Here is a 19,502-nt window from a genome sequence, read left to right as displayed (position 1 = left end):
TGCATATATCTACAAACTTCAAATATTAATGTCTGAACCAGAACTTTGATTGAACAGGGAGCAGAGATCGAGTTTATAAAATTTTCATGTGATGATGTACGTGTATCATGCATCCTAAAATGCAGACTCATGAAAACTGTTGGAGTAATAAATAGCAATTAAGGTTTATCAAAAGCTAAATTTGGATCTGTAAAAAAGGAGTTGTACAAAGCAAGGACAATACCACACTCTAAGAAAAAACATTTTTTAAATATATTCTTAATGTTCATGAAAAGTTAATCCCCCCCCCCTCCCAAAAAAAAAAAAATTACTGTCAATATATTTTTAATAAATTATTGAAAAATAATTTATTTTTCACTCACATAAAGATATAAAGAAAGATTCACACACGATCTGAACTTTTAGTTTGGCTCTCATATTTTCAGTTATATTTTCTTTGAAACATGAAATAGACTTTATATTTCATTTAATTTCCATCATTCTTTAGATTGAAGAAGAATGGAGACTTGACACCTGTTCAAAATTCATTTTTTTTTTTATGGCTCTAATTAACCCATTTTCTACAAACTATTTTAAAACTGTTAAAAACAGATTATTAATAAAAAAAAAAAAAGTAGTTAAAAAATATAAATGAATCAAATGTGTTGAAGATAACATTATTTTACATAAATTTTAGTGGTCTAATTCATAGTAAAATCTAATTTTTCATGAACTTTGAAAATCTGACAAATATATTTTCTCAAAGTGGGATATTCTCCTTGCCTTGTATGCTCTCTTTCTTTGTTTCAAATAAACCAGTTCCATTTAAAAAATATGTTAAATATTATTTGTGGTCATAACAATTAAATATGAAATTTTGTTCACCAAGTCATTAACAAATGTCATGAAATGCATTAATCTGCCTACTTGTAAATATTTCTTCCAAAATGTCCAATAGACTCAAGCTGTTTCTGCATGACTACAGAGCCTAACCTTAGATCTCAAGATTAAAATTAAAACAGAAAGAATAAACTTGCATAAAAATGTAACAAGTAATATTTAATGACTTGATATTCTTTATCAACAGATCATTTTAACAGTAAGAACAATTCACTCCCAGGCACAATCATCAATAATGCACTCAGTGTCTTCATTTCTGGTCAAATCTAGTTTCTCCACTACATCAGAGTTTGTGAGTCTGTTCTGTGCATGGACCAGTTCTCCAACCTCAGTTCCTTCTGCAGAAATTTCTGTGAAAGATTCTGCTTTACAGTTTTTCACGACATTACTTTCACCATCAGTTTCACTTTTTTCAATTAAAAGATTATCAGTTTTGTCATTCGCTGTGATTTTTGGCTTTTGAGAATCTCCCTCTTTAGGATTCCCGACTCCAAAGAAGTTTTCCTTTACGATATGATACACACACTGCAGAATCAGATTCCTTTCTCTTCTTATGTCAGGGGCCAGCAGCTGAAAATACAATGGATGTAAATTTAGGATTTTCATAACTCATTGCTGCCTTAATAAAAGAATGGAAAAAGAGAATTCAAAATGCATGGAACAAAATGGTTTGCGAGTGTGATAGGGTGCAAATGACCTGTTAAAAAATAACCCTTACCCTTATTTAAGATAATAATATACCCGGTACATGCAGTAATAGTGATAGATAAGGTCTACATAAACACTGTATAAGTATTCACCTAACTTCTGGGAAGATGGTTTGTCTAATAGTGTAATTAAAGTCAGCAATAATCAAGCTGCATGCAGTTACAAATGTTAATTTATCAATATAACACTTCACATGTACAGTTAATTCTCGATAAACCACCACCTTTTGTAATTTAGAAATCATGGTGGTATAATGAATTTGGCGATGAATTGAATTTCCCATCTTCTGGAAAACAAGAAGTAGAGTTATCGTTCTTAGAAATACCATTTAGGGTTTCTATTCTTATCATTACATGTACACGTATATAAAAACATACATGTACAGTATTTCTGATTCAAAATACTTCAAGTAATTCTTTTAATGTACAAATTCGCTAAAACAAAATGTGCAGTTATGATATAAAGACAAGTACATGGGTGTGCATTTAAATCTGCAGTTCTGCTATTGAAAAAAAAAAAATGCTGGGTCGATCGTCGTGATATATTGCAATAGTAAGTAAAATAAATTCTTGAATAAATTTATTGTTTATGGCAACATTGTTAATTAAACATTCACAATTTATACCGTATAATTATTTTTTCAGCAAACTTTGCAATGTTTAAAGCAGAGATCAACTAAATTATATAGTTATCAGCGCACTTTAACAACGACCGCTTTCGTGGCAAAGCCGTGACGAAATGATTTTATTAAACAGAAAACGAAATTATTATAATAGTTCATGTTAAAATCTTTGTTTATTTAGTTCTTGTTTAATTACTTAATTACATGTACCTTGTCTGCCTTTGCATGCTTTGCAACAGGGATAGTGTCAACCAATTAGCCGCGTTCCACTGACCACACGCACCTGTGGCAGTATATCGAGATAATTGAAACTTAGAAATGGACGTTTGTTGTGAAAACAGGGTGGCGGATGGCGGTATGCAAATTTGGCGTTATAAAGAGAATTTTATATAGCAGGAAAAATGTTCTTGCGAAATCATGGCGGTATTGCGAAAATGGTGATAATTCAGGAATTGACTGTATAAATTAAGGCACTAAATAATGTTATCAAAATATGCATAGCTATTCTTTCATTCTTGAACACACTATATTTGTAAATGATACCAAGCATAAAGGACATTCTCAACTAATCAACACATGAAAACTATTTGAATTACTAATGCAGTAACATCAAGCATTACACAACATTGTGTTTCTACCTTTTCCAGTAGGGTAGACTTGCGGACTTTGGGCTGACTACTGCAGTCACCATCTTGGCCATTTTTTCTCTGTCTCTTTCGTTTTCGTGATCTTTTGTTCTTCATTTCACCAGACAGGCTCTCCTCCACAGGTTCAGTATCGTCAACAATGACAGGTTTGTCTGGGGGAAAAAAAAAACATTACATAAGGCCAAATAAAATTGAAATCTTGGTTCTCAGGCCCGCGCGCATCTGTTTTGAGGTAGCCGCATTGCCGATTTTATTGTAGTTTTGATAAAATAAAAAGTTGATATTGCGGAGACCAATCCGGGAAAAAAAATTCCGACCTCATTTGTTTCGTAGTTTAGTATTCAAATATCACTTCCGGTAGCCATTTACAATTAGATTTTGGCTTCTTCGTTTGAAAATACATTCAAGGACATTACCTACGATATTTACACGTTGTTAAGCATTGGATAAAGCAGTAATTTTGACCAGAAATGGAAAGTATATCTGTGATTAAAAAAAATTATCTTTATGTTTAAGAAAATTTGGAAATTAAAATTAAAAAAATACCTCCCTCATCTAATTTATTGCCAATAAAATGAAAAATAAAATGCCGCCCTCCCGCATCTGTTTTGGAGAAAATTGGCCTGAGAACCAAGGAATTAAATTTAGATAGCCTAAATATCAGTATATTGAAATCTTCTACATTTTTATCCTCAGTTTTGCTTTCCTTTAACTGCTTGGACAGGATTGTAACACTAACTTGTTTGTGTGTCTGCTTGTGTGGCTTTCTCCTCATCACTATCACTGTAGTTGGCCATCAATGCAGCAAGTCCCCCTATGGTTGAGACTGGTTTGTCTGATTCTGGCACAACTTCCTCCAATCCCTCTAACATTGACAGTGGGTCACCATCAAATTTCTTCACACCCTCCTTCTTAACATTTTCCTAAAACAGGTTACAAGTAAAAGTGTTTGTTAAGGATGTAAATGGCGAAAGTTTCAACTGATAGTAAATTTACACTTCTTTTGTTGATAAAAAATAATATTAGATTGAGTTTGTTTTCAATAAAATATCTCAGATTTGTTTAAAAAAAATAGACATGTATGCTATGATCCATCTTCGCTAGCCAAGGATTTCCGATCCGATACCTACTCTACAACCCTTGGCAGATTTGGCCGAAAATTTTAGAACTTGTGCAAACGAATTTGATTGGCTGCGAAGTCCGAGTCTACGCAAGGTTTTTACTAATCGACGATTTTCGGCTGAATTAAAGTCTGTTCGTGTTTTATGCAAAATAAAAGTAATATTTACAAGGAATGAAAGTTATGACGTGATCTATGCTTAAAAAAACGAGGGATTAATTATTTTGAATTTTTTTCTTTTAATTATATATGTTTTCAAGAATTATTGAAAGGACCACATTAGTCCGTGTTCCGCATTTTAGGTGCATCAATTTAAGCCAATCAAATGTCACGGCTCATTGATAATAATTGATACGGCAACAAGTAGAAAGTAGTGTCAAAATCTTGACTAAAAATCCACGAAGAAGGATATTTTCTACCACTTTTGAGGTGTGCCCACTGCCCACAGCTGTATGAAGTTGTTTGGATATATTCCACATGGAGGTCGCCATATTGTTTCAAACATCCTATTGATCTACGTATGTTACAGCTATTTTCATTGGACAAATATTAAAGAGCTTCAAGGGACTTAACTCAATTATGGCGATAGGTGGCGCAATCAAAGTTCCCGATTGATAGGACTAAATCTGCCAAGGGTTGTAGAGTAGGTATCGGATCGGAAACCCTTGGCTAGCGAAGATGGCTATGATCTTGAAAGATGAACATTTGAACAAAGCACAAATTTTAGATTTTTAAGTTCAGACCTAGATATTTTTACTAACACATGTTTTCTAATAAAAAGAGTGAGCAGTGGGTAGCATCCAAAAGTTAACTCTGCTTTTGATCTGTTACCTTTGTAATGGTGACCTCTAACTTTGGGGGACTTTCCTTTTTAACATCTTCTTCTGAGAAGTTTTTCCTATTGTTCTGTCTCTGGTTTCTCCCTCTTCCAAATCTTTCTCTTTTTCCATCTTTATTTCTCATTTTACTACAATTTATGATGTCATTAATATTATTTTAGTTGAACATATATACACACATTCACAGAATTTTGAAATTTCCATACCTTTTTTTTTTTTTTACTGTTTATGTGTAAGTTTCTAATTATACAATTCAAAATTGCTAGAACTAGATACAATTTTACTGACATATAATTTTACTCTGGGATCATTTACAAGCTGGAGAGGAATCTACAATATATTGTAAATGCAGATATCCACATATCAGTTTTAAATGATTCCTTGCTGAATTAACTCACCCAAATGTTTTAGTCTCTATAACTTCACCTCTGGCTCTTTTCTCCTCCAAAATCTCTTTCTTTCTCTGAACATTTTCAGCAGTTGGAAAATTTCTGCATGAATCAATTTTTAATGTTCATGAAACATAAACCATTTCAGATCCATTTTCTATATGAAGTATTTGAAAAGAGTGTAGAAGAAGAATTATATATAATTTTACTTTCTCCTTTCCTGTCTCCATTTTTCAATGTCCTCAGGAGACTCCAGTTTCCAGATCTTTGATGCCAGTCCACTATAATGTTGCTAAAATCAACAAGATCATAAATTATGTTGTTGAATGCCTATTTTATAGAAATTTTCAAAAGTCAGCAAATACATGCAAATGTAAATGCATTTCATAAAAAAATGTTCCCCAAAATGAAGTTTCTGCCCATTCAATGACAGCAATCTTACTCACTGTTTTGTTGTGGAGTCTTACAAGCTTTGGGTGAGCTGTATAAGAACAACCTTCATGTTGACACTAAAAATAAAGATTAATTTTTACAATTAAGATCAAATGATTATTATAAGCAGACTAGCAGAGGTTCAGCACACCAAAATTAATATTTCATTTGATGGATCTCAAAAATTAATACTTTTGAAATATTATTTCATCATTAAAAGCCTGATAAAAAGGTTTTAATTTTTAAAATATAAAACAAGAATAAAGGTATGTGTCACTGCAAAACTGAAACATATAGGACATTACACGTAATGCTTACTTTGACATGACTCTGAATGTGTTCCTGGTATTTCTCCTCCATTTTAAATCCTCTGTCACAAGTGTCACAGAAATAAACATTATTTTCAGCCAGATCTCTTTTATCTACTTTAGGCTTTTTCTTCTATATCAAAACAAATGATAATTTTAATGATTCACAAATCTTATGAAAATTCAATATGAATTCAATTGCAATGAATCATTTCTGTACATTTTCCATGCATACATACTGTAAAGACATACATATGTACACTACTGCTTTACTGCATACATTTGTATATCATATACTCAATTTCACATCGTATTTATAAATGAAGTAAAACATCTTCTTAAAAAAATAATAAAGTTCAGTATGAAATTGCTAACAGATTTTAAATGTAACACTAACCTTTTTCTGAAAGTGTTCCGGGTTCCTGTTGGAATCTTTTGGAAGATTGTTCCAGATATTATTGGACCAAGGTTTCTTGTTGTTTCCTTTCTGGTTGTGATTTGTTGTAAAACCATCGACACCACTGCTTGTGAAATTCTTATGGCAATTCAAGTTATTTCCATTTTGGGAAGTATTTCCCCACTGACAATTTTGATTTCTGTTATTCTGCCAGGGGTGTCCATTCTGTTGGTGAGGAGTAAATCTTGGAGGAGGGCTTTGCCACTGTGGATTAAACTGTTGGTGTTGAATACCATCTCCATTTTTGACCTGCTGTTGTCCAGAATTTGGCGTAAACATGTTAGAATCTGAATAGGAAACCTGGTGTCTAGGAGGCGGCGAATTAAAGTTTGGGGGAGAATGAAAGGTATTCTTGCCAAAGTTTGCTGTCTGTGGTCTTCTTGGACCATTACTGAAGACATTCATGTCTGAGTAAGAGACTTGCTGTCTTGGTGAAGGCTGACGCGGTGGGGTGTAGAAGTTATGTTGATTCGGAGAAGGTCCTCTGTGATGAAACCTGGGAGCAAAGTTGGAGCCATTTGGACACTGAAACCTCGGAAACCCATGCATTTGTCCTGTTTGGCTAATTCTGAAAATATTAATTTTATAAAAAAAATATTTCATTTCAGTTGTCACAAAATTCTGAGAATTTCAACAATGCAGAACAACTACCCTCCCCCTTTTCACAAAAAGTCACCACATGCCACACATGTAGAATAAAATGTTGATGAAAAGTACAGATACTTCTTTGTACTTATCATTTTGCATACATTATAAGCCAGTATAATATATCGTGCCAAAAAAGTAAACTACGTAAACTAACTGTACTTAGAAATCCTGAAAAGGGCTATGTTTTGATTTTTTTTCAGCACACGTGCATTTGACATTAACCGCGGGACTATTCCGCGCACCTGCGTTTCCGGTTAACTGATTTGCTCAAATAAATTTAACATTTTCAGAATAATTGAACCATTTTCATAATTTTTAATCAGTTTTCTATCTCTAAACTCTTTTTTGTCCTTTCATTTTTTTCAAAAAAAATAAATATCAAAATCGGTTATCTTTACTGCGAAACTCTTAAAATACACTTCCGGCAAAACAGTTTGTTGGCAACCAGAATGCCAGGTAAGTTTTTTTGTCATTAATTTTAAGTTTATTCGTTGTTTATCCATAATTTTTCAAAATTTAAGGCATGAGATAAGAAAAAATAAAATGTTTCCTTCTATTTGACGCGGGAATCTCGAAAATAATTATTTAGTATGGGAAATGGTTTTATTTTTAACATGCAGTTTAATCAAGAGCAAAAGAATCTTTGAATTATATGTTCATTCTTAAATTTCATCTTCAAAAAACATAAATTAATACAGCCCAAAAGAGATACTCCGGTATCCACGATGCCGTTAAAAATGGTGATGTACTGGAACTGGAGTCTATGGTGAAAAATGGTGCCAGTATAAACGAAGTAGAGGAGGCAGACAAGTTTACTCCATTACACACTGCCTGTAATAGTGGGGCACTAGAGGTAAGCCCACTGTGTAAACCCACCCCGACCTAATCCATCATTTGTCTTTACCCTTACAGCAATCTAATTAAAATTAGATGTTAGATCCGCTCGTATATACTCACTACACTAGTGTAGCGAGTATGCGAGCGGATCTAATATCTAATTATACCCCACGCAACTAGTTGCGGGAGGTATGTTTTTGACCCATCCGTCAGTCAGTCCGTCAGTCAGTCAGTCAGTCAGTCCTCTTTTTTTTGTCAGCGCAACTCCTCACAAACCGCTGCACAGAATTTCGTCAAACTTTGCAAGTATTTAGGACACATTGTGTAGATGTGCATATTACCAGGAAATTCCGATTCCATTATTTTTTCCGGGAATTTCCTTACTTTTTAACTTATACATTTGGCCATACCTTGAATATAGAGATGAACAGTTTGTCAGCGCAACTACTCATAAACCGCTGCACAGAATTTCGTCAGACTTTGCAGATATTTAAAACACAATGTGTAGATGTGCATATTACCAGGAAATTCCGATTCCATTATTTTTTCCGGGAATTTCCGCACTTTTTAACTTAGGCATTTGGCCATACCTTGAATATAAAGATGAACAGTTTGTCAGCGCAACTCCTCATAAACTGCTGCACAGAATTTCGTCAAACTTTGCAGGTATTTAGGACACAATGTGTAGATGTGCATATTCCCAAGAAATTCTGATTCAATTATTTTTTCCGGGACTTTCCACACTTTTTAACTTAGGCATTTGGCCATACCTTTTATATAGAGATGAACAGTTTGTCAGCGCAACTCTTCATAAACCGCTGCACAGAATTTCGTCAAACTTTGCAGATATTTAGGACACAATATGTAGATGTGCATATTACCAGGAAATTCCGATTCCATTATTTTTTCCGGGACTTCCCGCACTAAAAACTTAGGTTTTTGGCCATACCTTTTATATAGAGATGAACAGTTTGTCAGTGCAACTCCTCATAAACCACTGCACAGAATTTCGTTAAACTTTGCAGATATTTAGGACACAATATGTAGATGTGCATATTACCAGGAAATTCCGATTTCCTTTATTTTTCCGGGAATTTCCACACTTTCCAACTTAGACTTTTTGGCCATATTTTGAATATACAGATGAACAGTTTGTCAGCACTACTTCTCTTAAACTGTTGTACATAGTTTCGTCAACCTATGCAGATATTTAGGACATATTCCATTATTTTATCCCAAAGAGTTTTGCCTATTATTCAAGAAAATTTCTCCCCCCCCCCCCCAATCACTTCAAATTAATGTTTGGATTTGTATAATGCCAAGAAATTTTGATTCCATTATTTATCTAGAAACTTCATTCCACATTTAAATGTCCTCATATGCAAGACATTTTGATGTGAAGATTTTTTTGCAATTATTGCCGTTTTTGATCTATACTATGTATTAAAAGTGCACTGGCTGTGCCTTTCATTATGTGTTTCACAATCAAGTTTTTGGGGAGCGTGGGGTATGTGAGCTAGCTCACTTTTTCTTTCATTTTAATTAGATTGCCCTTACAGACACTTGAACTATTATGTCATCTTATGTTTGATTTATAAATTTTAATGCTACAGTGTTACATGTAATTTGTATATCAATCACAATATTGCGTGGTTTCGAACAAACTCAATGGATAGGACAAGTTTCAATAAAATGAATAAGAAAATACAGGTAAACTGCGGTATCTCGACATCGGATATGTCGACAACCTGGGATATGGTGATGTCCGTTCGCGGTCCCGGCATTATTTACTTTATAAATGATATGCAAAAACTCTGGTATGTCGACCTCGGTAATGTCGACTACCCAGCTTATCTCGACGTATTTCACAGTCCCAATAGCAGAATTTACCTGGTATATGTGGACATCCGGGCAATTTTCTGCTCTGCTTAACAGAATTGTTTGTAAGCTGGTTGTTCATCATGCTTGGAGAACTCTGTCTATCTTGACGTCGTCAGTAATTCACACCCTTCACACCCATGTTTTGACTACATACTGCCTCTGTGGAAATGTATGTTTGTAGAGGAATCCCAAGCCCCCTCAGCGTCTCTGAGACGTTAATTGTTTAATGTTCAGCTTGGGTAATATCATTGATAAATCTTCTCGATTCTGCGCATACAACCGTTTATTTATGTTGAAATCTAACAAAACTTTAACATTTTGTTAAAAAAAGAAATATAGCTGAACTACAATGATTACTAGTATACACAATGAATTCAATTTAACAAAAAAATTGTAGTTAAAATGCATTTAACAGGAAACAATCAAATCTACGACATGCATGACTACAATGAATCAGCCGTACGTAATATAAATGCATGTGTAACAACATTAAGTTTGTTTTAAAATTTTGGTTTGAAAATGAAATGAAAAATAAAAGTGAAATAAATTAATTAAAAAAATTAAATAAATTTTAAAAAATTAATTTTTTTCCGTATCATGGAAGTCGACTTTATACCGTTACAGTTCGAAGTTTATAGAGTGCATTTCGTATCCTGTTCTGACAGAGCAAGTTCCACGCGGAACGCTGGATGGAGATCTCTTTTAAGTAAAATGAGAAGCTTTCGATAAAAAAGGAAGCATTTCATAAATTACATTGGTGAATAACTTCCTAGATTTTTTAATAAATATAGAGGGATAGCTGAAACAAACTAGCTACAGTCTATTGAAGCCATGTACGTAGTTACACGTCTGTTTAATTTAGGTCTATGGTTTTACTATGCAGTAAAATTAAGGATGTCAAGTCTCAACTCTGATATCTCGACACCTCGGATATCTCGACAATTTCTGATTGTCCCGTTGATGTCGAGATAACAAAGTTTACCTGTATACAGAAATCACTGCATTTAGTTTACAGTAACGTTTCTGGTAACTTTCTGGGTCCTGTTTTTCAAAAGAACTTACAGTTAAGTTATGCAAAAAATATCTTTCAAGGAATGCACTATTTGCACCTATCTACATATTTATGTATATATTGCAGTGTGTTCATTGGTTACTTTGGCATGGAGCTGATGCCACAGTGACCACAACAAGAGGGTGGACCCCAGCCCACATTGCAGCAATCAGAGGCCAAGATGCCTGCATGCAGGTAATTATCAAATCAATTAAGGTGATCTTGATAATTGTCTTTTCTCCTCTTTTATAAAAGCCAAATTTTAGTGTAAACTGAAGAATTTAGTAAGTCACATCAGACACTTGTTATACTTGTATAATATCATATTATCATATCATGTTTTCACATATACAGGCACTGGTAAATAATGGAGTCAGCATGTCTTCAAAAGACTCAAGGGGAAGCACTCCTGCTCATCTAGCAGCTGCTCATGGAAACTCTTTCACACTCAACACAATCTTAAGGGCTGGAATTGTAAGTCTATATTTATTATACATTGATACTCAGAATATTTATTAGTGAAGAATATGATTCATTTATATTCTATCTTACAGAAAAGAACATATTCACCATGTACTTTAATTTAAAATCTTAATTATAAAGGATGTGAATGCAACAGACAACTTTGGCTGGAGCTTGGTTCACTCAGCAGCGTATCACGGTCGTCTGGGCTGCCTTCAGTTATTGATCAAATGGGGAGCAAATATAGATGAAGTGGACAAGGTTGGAAACACACCAGGTACTACTTTAAAACTTTTAGCATATTTTCCATAGAAGATGGTTTGAAGATGAAGACAGCAAATACGTTTCAGGCATTCTCTTCTCAACATTGTGAACTTCTGTATTGTGAATGAACTTTATTTAAATGTACGGTAATTTTGAGAGATCTATGAAACAAAAATACAGTTTTCTTGAATAATAGAAAAGATAATTTATTGTGTACAGAATGCAAAAAATAGTCAAGTGATAAAATATATAATTGTAGCGATTTATATAATTATAGTCAATACTCATCTTAATCAAATGATATGAATGGACAGAGGAAAAGCTTTGAAATATCTTAATGTTTGAGATATTGAGGGTAAACACTTAATAAATTATGTGACTTGGACTTACTTTGACATATGTCCATGGTCTTTGAGATATCCATGTTATGTTGTTAGTTTTATGTCAGTGTTATGATACTTTATTGCAGAATGTTGTGATTTTCTTTACCTTGGTAATTTCAGCTCACTTGGCTGCTGGAGAAGGACAGCTGCCCTGCCTGAAGTATCTAGTCAGTACAGGTGTTAACCCTCTACATGTCCTGGGTGCCAGGAATGATCAGGGGGAGACGCCCAAAGATCTGGCCCAGCAGTTCTACAAGGATGTCATAGTGGAGTATATTAACGGGATAGAATGGGAAAGGGACCACCCAGAAGAGGCAGAAAGTATGTACTGACTTTACGCATAACTGCTTTGGAATCATTATATTTTGTGGAGGTTCACATCTTGAGGATATTGAGAGCTCTCCTTTATACATTCAGTAATTATAGTATTAATTAAATAAATCAGATCTGCTAAAGTTTATTTTATTTCTCTCTGTTAGACTTAGCATTCCCAGCTCATGTGGCAGCATACACAGGGGACTTAGATCACCTACGCATGTTAGTGGAAAATGGAGTAATCAACATTAATGAAAGGGACGAGAAAGGGGCCACCCCAGCTCACAAAGGTAAGGGTGTCAAATACAGACAGGAGCAAGAAATCAAATTCATTTAGGGTGAGTTCACCATACATCGGACACATACCTTGCTTCGGACAACTTTAGGCAATAAACTCTCTTTCAACTTAAGAGTTCTGTGTATTTATTTGTTTCTGTCGTAAAGATGAAGATTTAAATTTTTTAATGATACCGATTGTGTTTGTCATGTTGTGATAAAAATACCCCACAAATGGCCTTGAAGTTACGTCATATTTTACATCATCAAAGGGGAATAACCCGAAATTTATGATTTTGCAATTTTCAGAGTTATCGTTCTTTTAAATTCGACTTCCTCGGAACGAGTCGGACTTTGGTGAATTTTGTCAGGGATTGGTAATTTTACATACCCGTACGAAAGTTCGAGGCGGAATACGCACGGCATGGGCACGGCTAAGACACGGAATCCGCACGGGTTTTTAAAAAGCCGCACGGGTTCTGCATGTCCAAGACACGGACACGGCTTCCGTATCTGAAAGTGAGGAATCCTCGCTCACAGAAACCCGTGTGGAGGCACGGAATCCGTGTCCCAGGGAGACGGTTTTTAACTAAGGCGGGTTTTGGTTCAAACTATTTATTTATATCTCACGGCTTTTTACTGAGCATGCTCAATCATAACTTCCTTTATTTGAATATTAAATTGGAGGGATTCATGGTCATGAGCTAAGTCAGTGTGTCTTTTTGCTCTATTTAAAGGATATTTAACAAATAGATGTCAGTTGGAATTGTATTTATGTCAGTCTGGGATAATTTCTTCACTTTTGAACTAAATGCAGTAAGTGTAATCTAGAATAAATAAGTCAATTTTTCAATTTTCATGATCTTCCTGTATTGCGAGTTGACAATGAACAAATGATGAAATAGTTTATGTTTATTTGAATGACTTAAGTTGGACTTTCACTAATCCTTTATAGTATATATTTTATGTGACATCACTGTGCTAGTGAAAGTTTTATTTAAACTAAATTCTTTCTCAGATTGTGCAAACTTAGCTACTAGATTAGATTACAATTGAATATTGTACATTATCATTAAATCTTAATTAAAAACTAGCATGGATTGTAACTGATAAAGTTAATCTTTAACAGAAAGTAAATGGACACATTCATATAAGATTTTTAACTTTTGAAATTTTAAAACTAAGCAAATAATATGTAAAGCAATGTGAAGTTAGTTCGGTTTCAGTCACCATTTTGGCATCCACAGTCTCTAAAGGCCATGACCTAGATCTAAACAAATGCACAGGTCCCGTGACTCCTTATATGGTATACGGCACGGCTTTTTGACACGGGTTTACAAAAAACCGTGTCTCCATATATGGAAAAGGACACGGGTTTCAGACACGGGTTTACAGAATCTGTGAGTCCATATATGGAAACTAGCACGGCTTTCTGACATGGGTTTTCTAAAACCGTGTGATCTCATTTAAATATTTCGGCCAATATCCCGTGCCGTGTCCGTGCCTCGACCACTTTTAGGCACGGCTTTCCATACATACTTTACATAGGAGCACGGAATGCTAAAGCACGGGTTTTTGGAAACGGAATCCGTGCCTGAGCCGTGTCTAAGCCGCCCGGACTGTTTCGTACGGGTAAATTATAAAGAAATTTCACTTCAATGTTTGTTTAATTCTTATTAGAGCTGGTTTTTACTAGTATGCTAATTTCACCGTACATCGGACACAAATTAACCATGCATCGGACACTTTTCGATGCAAAGGTAAGCACTACCATTTTCATACAGAACCCAGCTGACAGCTGTTTTTTGCGGAAAAAGAAAATAAAGACTCTATATTTTCAGTCAAAATACAAGTTATTGATATATGACGTCTGGAATTTGACTCAATTTATTTCTACAAACCAGAGTATGATAAACCATGAGAAAAAAGGCGCGAATTACCGCATTCTAAGCATTTTAAAGCATTTCTAGGGCAGAGCGATGTATCTTGAATCGTTCTACATTTGTGCAACTATATCGTCAATTAAATTTTAGATGAGGGTTATTTCTTAGATAAAAGATGAAAATATACCCATATCAAGGATTTTAAAGCACTGTGATAAAGGTACATATTTTTCCGTTTTCAATACCGTCGGTCCGATGCATGGTGAACAATGTCCGATCCATGGTGAATTCTCAGTTATTCCTAAAAACTCGATTTTGGGGGATATTTTCTCAATAAAAGGCATATAATTGTGTCCTAAATTGATATTTTAATCACAAACTAAATGTTGAGGTCCATTTTGATAATTTTCCTTCGGTAGCGATATCGCTAGAACTTATTGAAGTACAAGGGTATCCGATGCATGGTGAATTCACCCTATGTTAAACGTCAGATTTCTCTATACTTACATAGCATAATCCAGTAAACAAATAACCAAATAAATTTTTTCTATATTGTAGCTGCTGGAAATGGTCACCTCCATGTTCTTCAGTGGTTAGTGGAGATGGGAGCCAACATGACCATCACTAACCAGGCAGGAGAGACCCCCAGGGATGTGGCCAGAAGGTTCGGTCAGCTGGCCTGTGTAAAGCTCCTAGGAGGGGATCCAGGTATACAGAATTTCTAAGAAATACGTAGAATTAGTTCTTGCAATTTGAAATATGATACTGAAATGTGAAAAATTTCACTGAAGCTAGTGCTCTGAGACTGCATAATATTGTTTCATAGTCAGATAGCTAAATTAATACATATATGTGAAGATGTTCTTTCATTCAGTCTGTTGGCAAATGTCATAATGAATACTGGTATGGTCCTTTATAATGGTTGGTGAGTTTTATTGGAATGTGTCTGTGTTTACAGAGGAGGACACCTCAGTGGTGGTGGGGGAGGATGAAGAAGATGGAGAGGAGGATGTAGAGGCCAGCACTGAGGGGCGGGGAGTGGCCCAGACTGAGAGGCAGAAACAGGAAGCTAGGTGTAAGTTTCCCCAAAACATGTATCCTCCTTAACACATACTCAGTATATTCTCAGAGGGTTTAGTCATAAAGTCATGAATTGAAGTATGTAACTTTTTCTCTGTACTTAGTTCTCTGTAATGTGATGCTGAGATGAAACTTATTTTCTCTGTGTTACCTAAAGTAGAAGGTATTCATTGTTCCCAGAGAATTAATTCACTAGTCCAGATTATAAGATATATGTGGAAAATGCTTATAAATGTAATTTTTGTTTTGGAGTATGCTTATGAATGTAATATATGTTTGCAGCCAGGGCCAAGAATCGAGTGTCTGAACTAGAGAGGATGTTGGAGATTGCTAAAAAGAACTACACACAGCTCGGGGGAAGACTGGCAGAGGACAAGAAGCGTATGCAGCAGATCAGGGACAAAGACAAGTAGGTCAAAGGGTCAAAGACAAGTAGGTCAAAGGGTCAAAGACAAGTAGGTCAAAGAGACAAAGACAAGTAGGTCAAAGGGTCAAAGACAAGTAGGTCAAAGAGACAAAGACAAGTAGGTCAAAGGGTCAAAGACAAATAGGCCAAAGGGTCAAAGACAAGTAGGTCAAAGGGTCAAAGATAGAAGGTCAAAGGGACAAAGACAAGTAGGCCAAAGGGTCAAAGACAAGTAGGCCAAAGGGTCAAAGACAAGTAGGTCAAAGGGTCAATGACAGAAGGTCAAAGGGACAAAGACAAGTAGGTCAAATCTCATTGGTCCTCAATAAACTCCTCATAGATTCCTCTTTAAGGTCATTGGCAAGGCAGGGTTTCCGGAGAAAAAAGGTTTAATACATAAGTTTTTCCCTTTATAAAAACAGTCATTGAGAGTGATCTCCCATTTGGAATTCTCTAGGCTGTGGAAGTAAATAAAGTCTTTACAGATGTAAACAAAAGCAAATGTTTTTTAAAGGATCAATCAACTATAATGCAAGAAAGAAAAGCAGTGATAGCTTTGTTATACATTGTATATTTACACTTCCAATGTCTTTGTCGGAGATAAAATTACAAATTGTAAATGTACTTTATTTCCCCATCAATGTATTGGCGCGGTTCCAAAAAAAAACACGTGCAGGGTGGAACAAACAGCTAGACAGAAGCAGGACTTGGAACATATGGATTGGCGGAATCAAAGCATGTAAATATAAGGAATAACTGTCAGATTTTTCAATTTCATCACAATGATCAATCAATTGGCTTGCATGATAATTTTATGTATAAACGCCTTTGGCGTTTATACAAATTATCACGCAACCCAATCGATTGATCACATCATGAAATCGAAAAATAAGACAGTTATTCCTTAAGTAAACTAAAAGGGCAGACAGTCAACAGGTCGTCATTTACCATAGTTATGGCAGCTAGGGCAAAGATGCGAAGTGTGCTGAAAGTAGCGAAAGCTAGGCTAATAACCGGATAAGAACAGTTCTATAGGTCATATGAAGGAGGCACCATTTAGTAACTATGAATAAAAGTTCAAATAAACCCATGCAAATATATTTATGACAATTTGTTTCCAATAACGTAAATTACATGATAGAAACTCTTGATCATTGTGAATAATAATAATAAGTTAAGGGAAGTAACTCAAAATTAACGAACACTGCTGGAATTTCTGTGTCTTGTTTCTATATTTTTCATTTTCAGCCAAAATACATACATGTAATCGGATGTAAGGATGCAACAATGTTTTTTATTCAAAACATCTATGAAATAAATGGGTTGTAGGCCAGAAATCGAATGGTTAAAAATAATGTAGGTCCTTTTTAGCAACATTTTACATAGGAAATGCATTGACTCTGATTGAGAATTGTGAAAGCATTGATTCGACAAAATCTAAAAAGGAAGGCTGGCTTGGTGGGTTAAATGAACCAGAATTAAACATGTTTGGTACCATTAAACGTGTTCAAAAATTCTTGAAAATTTCTATAATAAAGCCAGAAACCTTGCCAATGTCATTAAAATACTTCTACTTCCTCCACAACAAATGTATCAACTTCTTCTTTCATCAAACTTAAATATTCCTTTTTCTTCAACAAACAATTCATATCTTTACTCAAAAATTTCTTCACAATTTTTGTAGATTATTTTTCATAAAGGAATTTTACATTCTTTGGAAAGAAAAAGTCAAATTTAATCTAGAGTAGAAATAAAGAACAAATTTGCATCCTAACATTTCAACTGTATGATATCGTGTATTTTTACTTCAGGACTATCACTGAGCTGGAGGCACAACTTGACTATGAAAGACTGAGAAGAGAGAAACTCGAGGCCCAGTTAGACGAGTACAGAAGAGAAATAGCGGAGATGAAGTACCAGCTACAGACCAGGATGTATGGAGAAGAAAGTGTATGTAAACTACTCAGTTGTCTGATAATATTTGAAAGAGTTATCTCCCCTAACAGAAATCGTCTTCATGTTAATTGGTATATACATATACTCACTCATATACTTTTGTTTAAGTCAAGAGGTATTTTAAAAATACTATTTGACAATTTACTGTTTGTTCTGGGAGTTAGACTAGTACATGTACTGAGATTAATAGATTGAAAAAATGTCAGTTAAGAGCATGTAAGTGTAAAAGCAAACAAGGCTATATAAGTTTTTAAGTTTGAGATTCTAAAAAATACCATTTATATGTGAATTTTTTTTCCAGACTGATGAAGAAATTGAGTCTGTAATGGCAAGAGCTAAGAAGAATGGGAAGAAATCTGGGAAGAAGGGATCTCGACGCAAGACTGAGGACGAAGACAGCGGAGTTTTTATAAAAAGAAACATGTCAAATCCAAAGAAGGGCAACAAGTACAGAATAGTGTGAATCCAGTGAGAAATGGAAAAGTGGAAATTCTTCCTTTGACTATTTTTGAGAACTATGTCACAGTACATATAAACTGATAATGGCTTGTGCTCTTCGATACTGGTAGGGAGATACTTAAATTGTTTCTCCAATGGTTTGTAGTCAGATATGTGGTAGGCTTTTAATATTAACCAGGGTTTTTCTTTTTTCCAATGGCATATATAGTACTTTTAAGTAAAAAAAGAAATTCGTAATTTCTTCTTCACAGTAACATGAGTAAGGAACTGCATACATACTGATGGTATGCCTAAAAAATTTTGTTATATACATGTACATACATATTTGTACCGGTACACTGTAACAGTTACTGTGTATTTATATGGATACGTTATTGACAGAAACTGAAAAGTTGTACAAATAGGACAGTACATTTTTTTCATTATTAACTGTAATAAATATGTTATTTAATGTACACAGTGGTACATTTGCAATAGTATATTGATTTTATGTTTTACTTTATGGACTGCATTTTATTTTATTATACTTGTAGTGTTTTATGTTGGCGAATGTGAAAATGTGGGATCATTTGATTAATCAAAGTAAAATTTGATATCATGTCTAACATGTCTAATATAATGGAATTGAATGTTTAAATGAATTATTCTCTTTGAAAATCATCTTGTGAATAATTAATAAACATTAAATTTATTTGAAGACCTATCTGTAAAATTTAAAGTGATCAAAATAAAAAATCCATATGCAACTCAAAGAGTTTGAAGTTGATTGTTTATAGATTTTTTTAGATGTCAACAAAGTTTGTAACAGTGAAATGAAAATCATGCAGGAATTTGATAACAGAATATTTTATGCACTACCTAGAATATTTCCCAAGCATATAATATTTGTCTTCCATCCTCTAGCCTGTCTAACAATAACACTTAGCATTAAACTCTGCAGTGTCACAGAAAGTGTTCAAGCTGAGATATTATTGATATTATTACAGAAAAAGAGATTATTAGGCCATCTTTAAAAGAATGTTTGCTTGCCCTCTCCCGACTCATTGTAAAGTTATTGGGTTGGTAGGTAGGTCGGAAAATCTATTTTCCTGAAAATTTCAAAATGTTTGTTGACTGGATAAGAGAAAATAAAAGGAAAAAAATATTGGTGTGTCTCAGAATGTAAAAACAAAATTTTGAGTAGGGCCATTTTTAGTCGGT

At 34.3% G+C, this 19,502-nt stretch overlaps 2 protein-coding genes across 4 annotated transcripts; one reads left to right on the top strand and one right to left on the bottom strand.

The window, feature by feature from the left end:
- Window positions 1-1,017: 1,017 nt before the first annotated feature.
- Window positions 1,018-7,225, bottom strand: LOC134239741 (FMR1-interacting protein NUFIP1-like). Of its 3 annotated transcripts, XM_062721895.1 has the most exons (10): window positions 7,204-7,225; window positions 6,342-6,969; window positions 5,955-6,077; window positions 5,651-5,713; window positions 5,414-5,496; window positions 5,214-5,306; window positions 4,808-4,943; window positions 3,596-3,779; window positions 2,848-3,008; window positions 1,018-1,449 (listed from the first exon to the last, which is right to left on the bottom strand). In XM_062721895.1, exons 2-10 carry the CDS (start codon window positions 6,948-6,950, stop codon window positions 1,090-1,092), a joined length of 1,812 nt encoding a protein of 603 aa, XP_062577879.1. In that variant the 5' UTR covers window positions 6,951-6,969; window positions 7,204-7,225; the 3' UTR covers window positions 1,018-1,089. The 3 variants fall into 3 exon arrangements, with proteins under 3 accessions (XP_062577879.1, XP_062577877.1, XP_062577878.1); XM_062721893.1 differs by lacking the exon at window positions 7,204-7,225 and having other exon boundaries at window positions 6,342-7,019; XM_062721894.1 differs by lacking the exon at window positions 7,204-7,225 and having other exon boundaries at window positions 5,955-6,074; window positions 6,342-7,010.
- A 182-nt stretch (window positions 7,226-7,407) lies between these two features.
- Window positions 7,408-19,054, top strand: LOC134239742 (ankyrin repeat domain-containing protein 42-like). The gene is made up of 12 exons (XM_062721896.1): window positions 7,408-7,505; window positions 7,748-7,902; window positions 10,906-11,013; window positions 11,173-11,292; window positions 11,422-11,557; window positions 12,048-12,248; window positions 12,407-12,532; window positions 14,960-15,109; window positions 15,360-15,476; window positions 15,764-15,890; window positions 17,699-17,837; window positions 18,145-19,054. The coding sequence occupies exons 1-12, from the start codon at window positions 7,499-7,501 to the stop codon at window positions 18,304-18,306; spliced, it is 1,548 nt and encodes a 515-aa protein (XP_062577880.1). The 5' UTR covers window positions 7,408-7,498; the 3' UTR covers window positions 18,307-19,054.
- Window positions 19,055-19,502: the final 448 nt, after the last annotated feature.

Source organism: Saccostrea cucullata, unplaced genomic scaffold, assembly GCF_032062105.1.
Source record: "Saccostrea cucullata isolate Sc308-1 unplaced genomic scaffold, CSIRO_AGI_Scuc_v1 ctg1444, whole genome shotgun sequence".
In the NCBI taxonomy this organism is placed as follows: Eukaryota; Metazoa; Mollusca; class Bivalvia; order Ostreida; family Ostreidae; genus Saccostrea; species Saccostrea cuccullata.
The sequence above is the reverse complement of the archived record's forward strand: the minus strand, read 5'-3'. Positions and strand labels throughout refer to the sequence as shown.

Bases quoted from the DNA above. Each gene is read 5' to 3' on its own strand.
- LOC134239742 (XM_062721896.1), top strand. The intron at 11,558-12,047 runs GTACTACTTTAA...TGGTAATTTCAG, and splicing joins CAAGGTTGGAAACACACCAG to CTCACTTGGCTGCTGGAGAA. The intron at 12,533-14,959 runs GTAAGGGTGTCA...TCTATATTGTAG, and splicing joins GGCCACCCCAGCTCACAAAG to CTGCTGGAAATGGTCACCTC.
- LOC134239741 (XM_062721893.1), bottom strand. From the start codon at position 7,004: ATGAAATATTTTTTTTATAAAATTAATATTTTCAGAATTAGCCAAACA. The intron at 6,078-6,341 runs GTTAGTGTTACA...GTTTTGATATAG, and splicing joins CGGAACACTTTCAGAAAAAG to AAGAAAAAGCCTAAAGTAGA. The intron at 3,780-4,807 runs GTAACAGATCAA...AACCTGTTTTAG, and splicing joins TAGAGGTCACCATTACAAAG to GAAAATGTTAAGAAGGAGGG.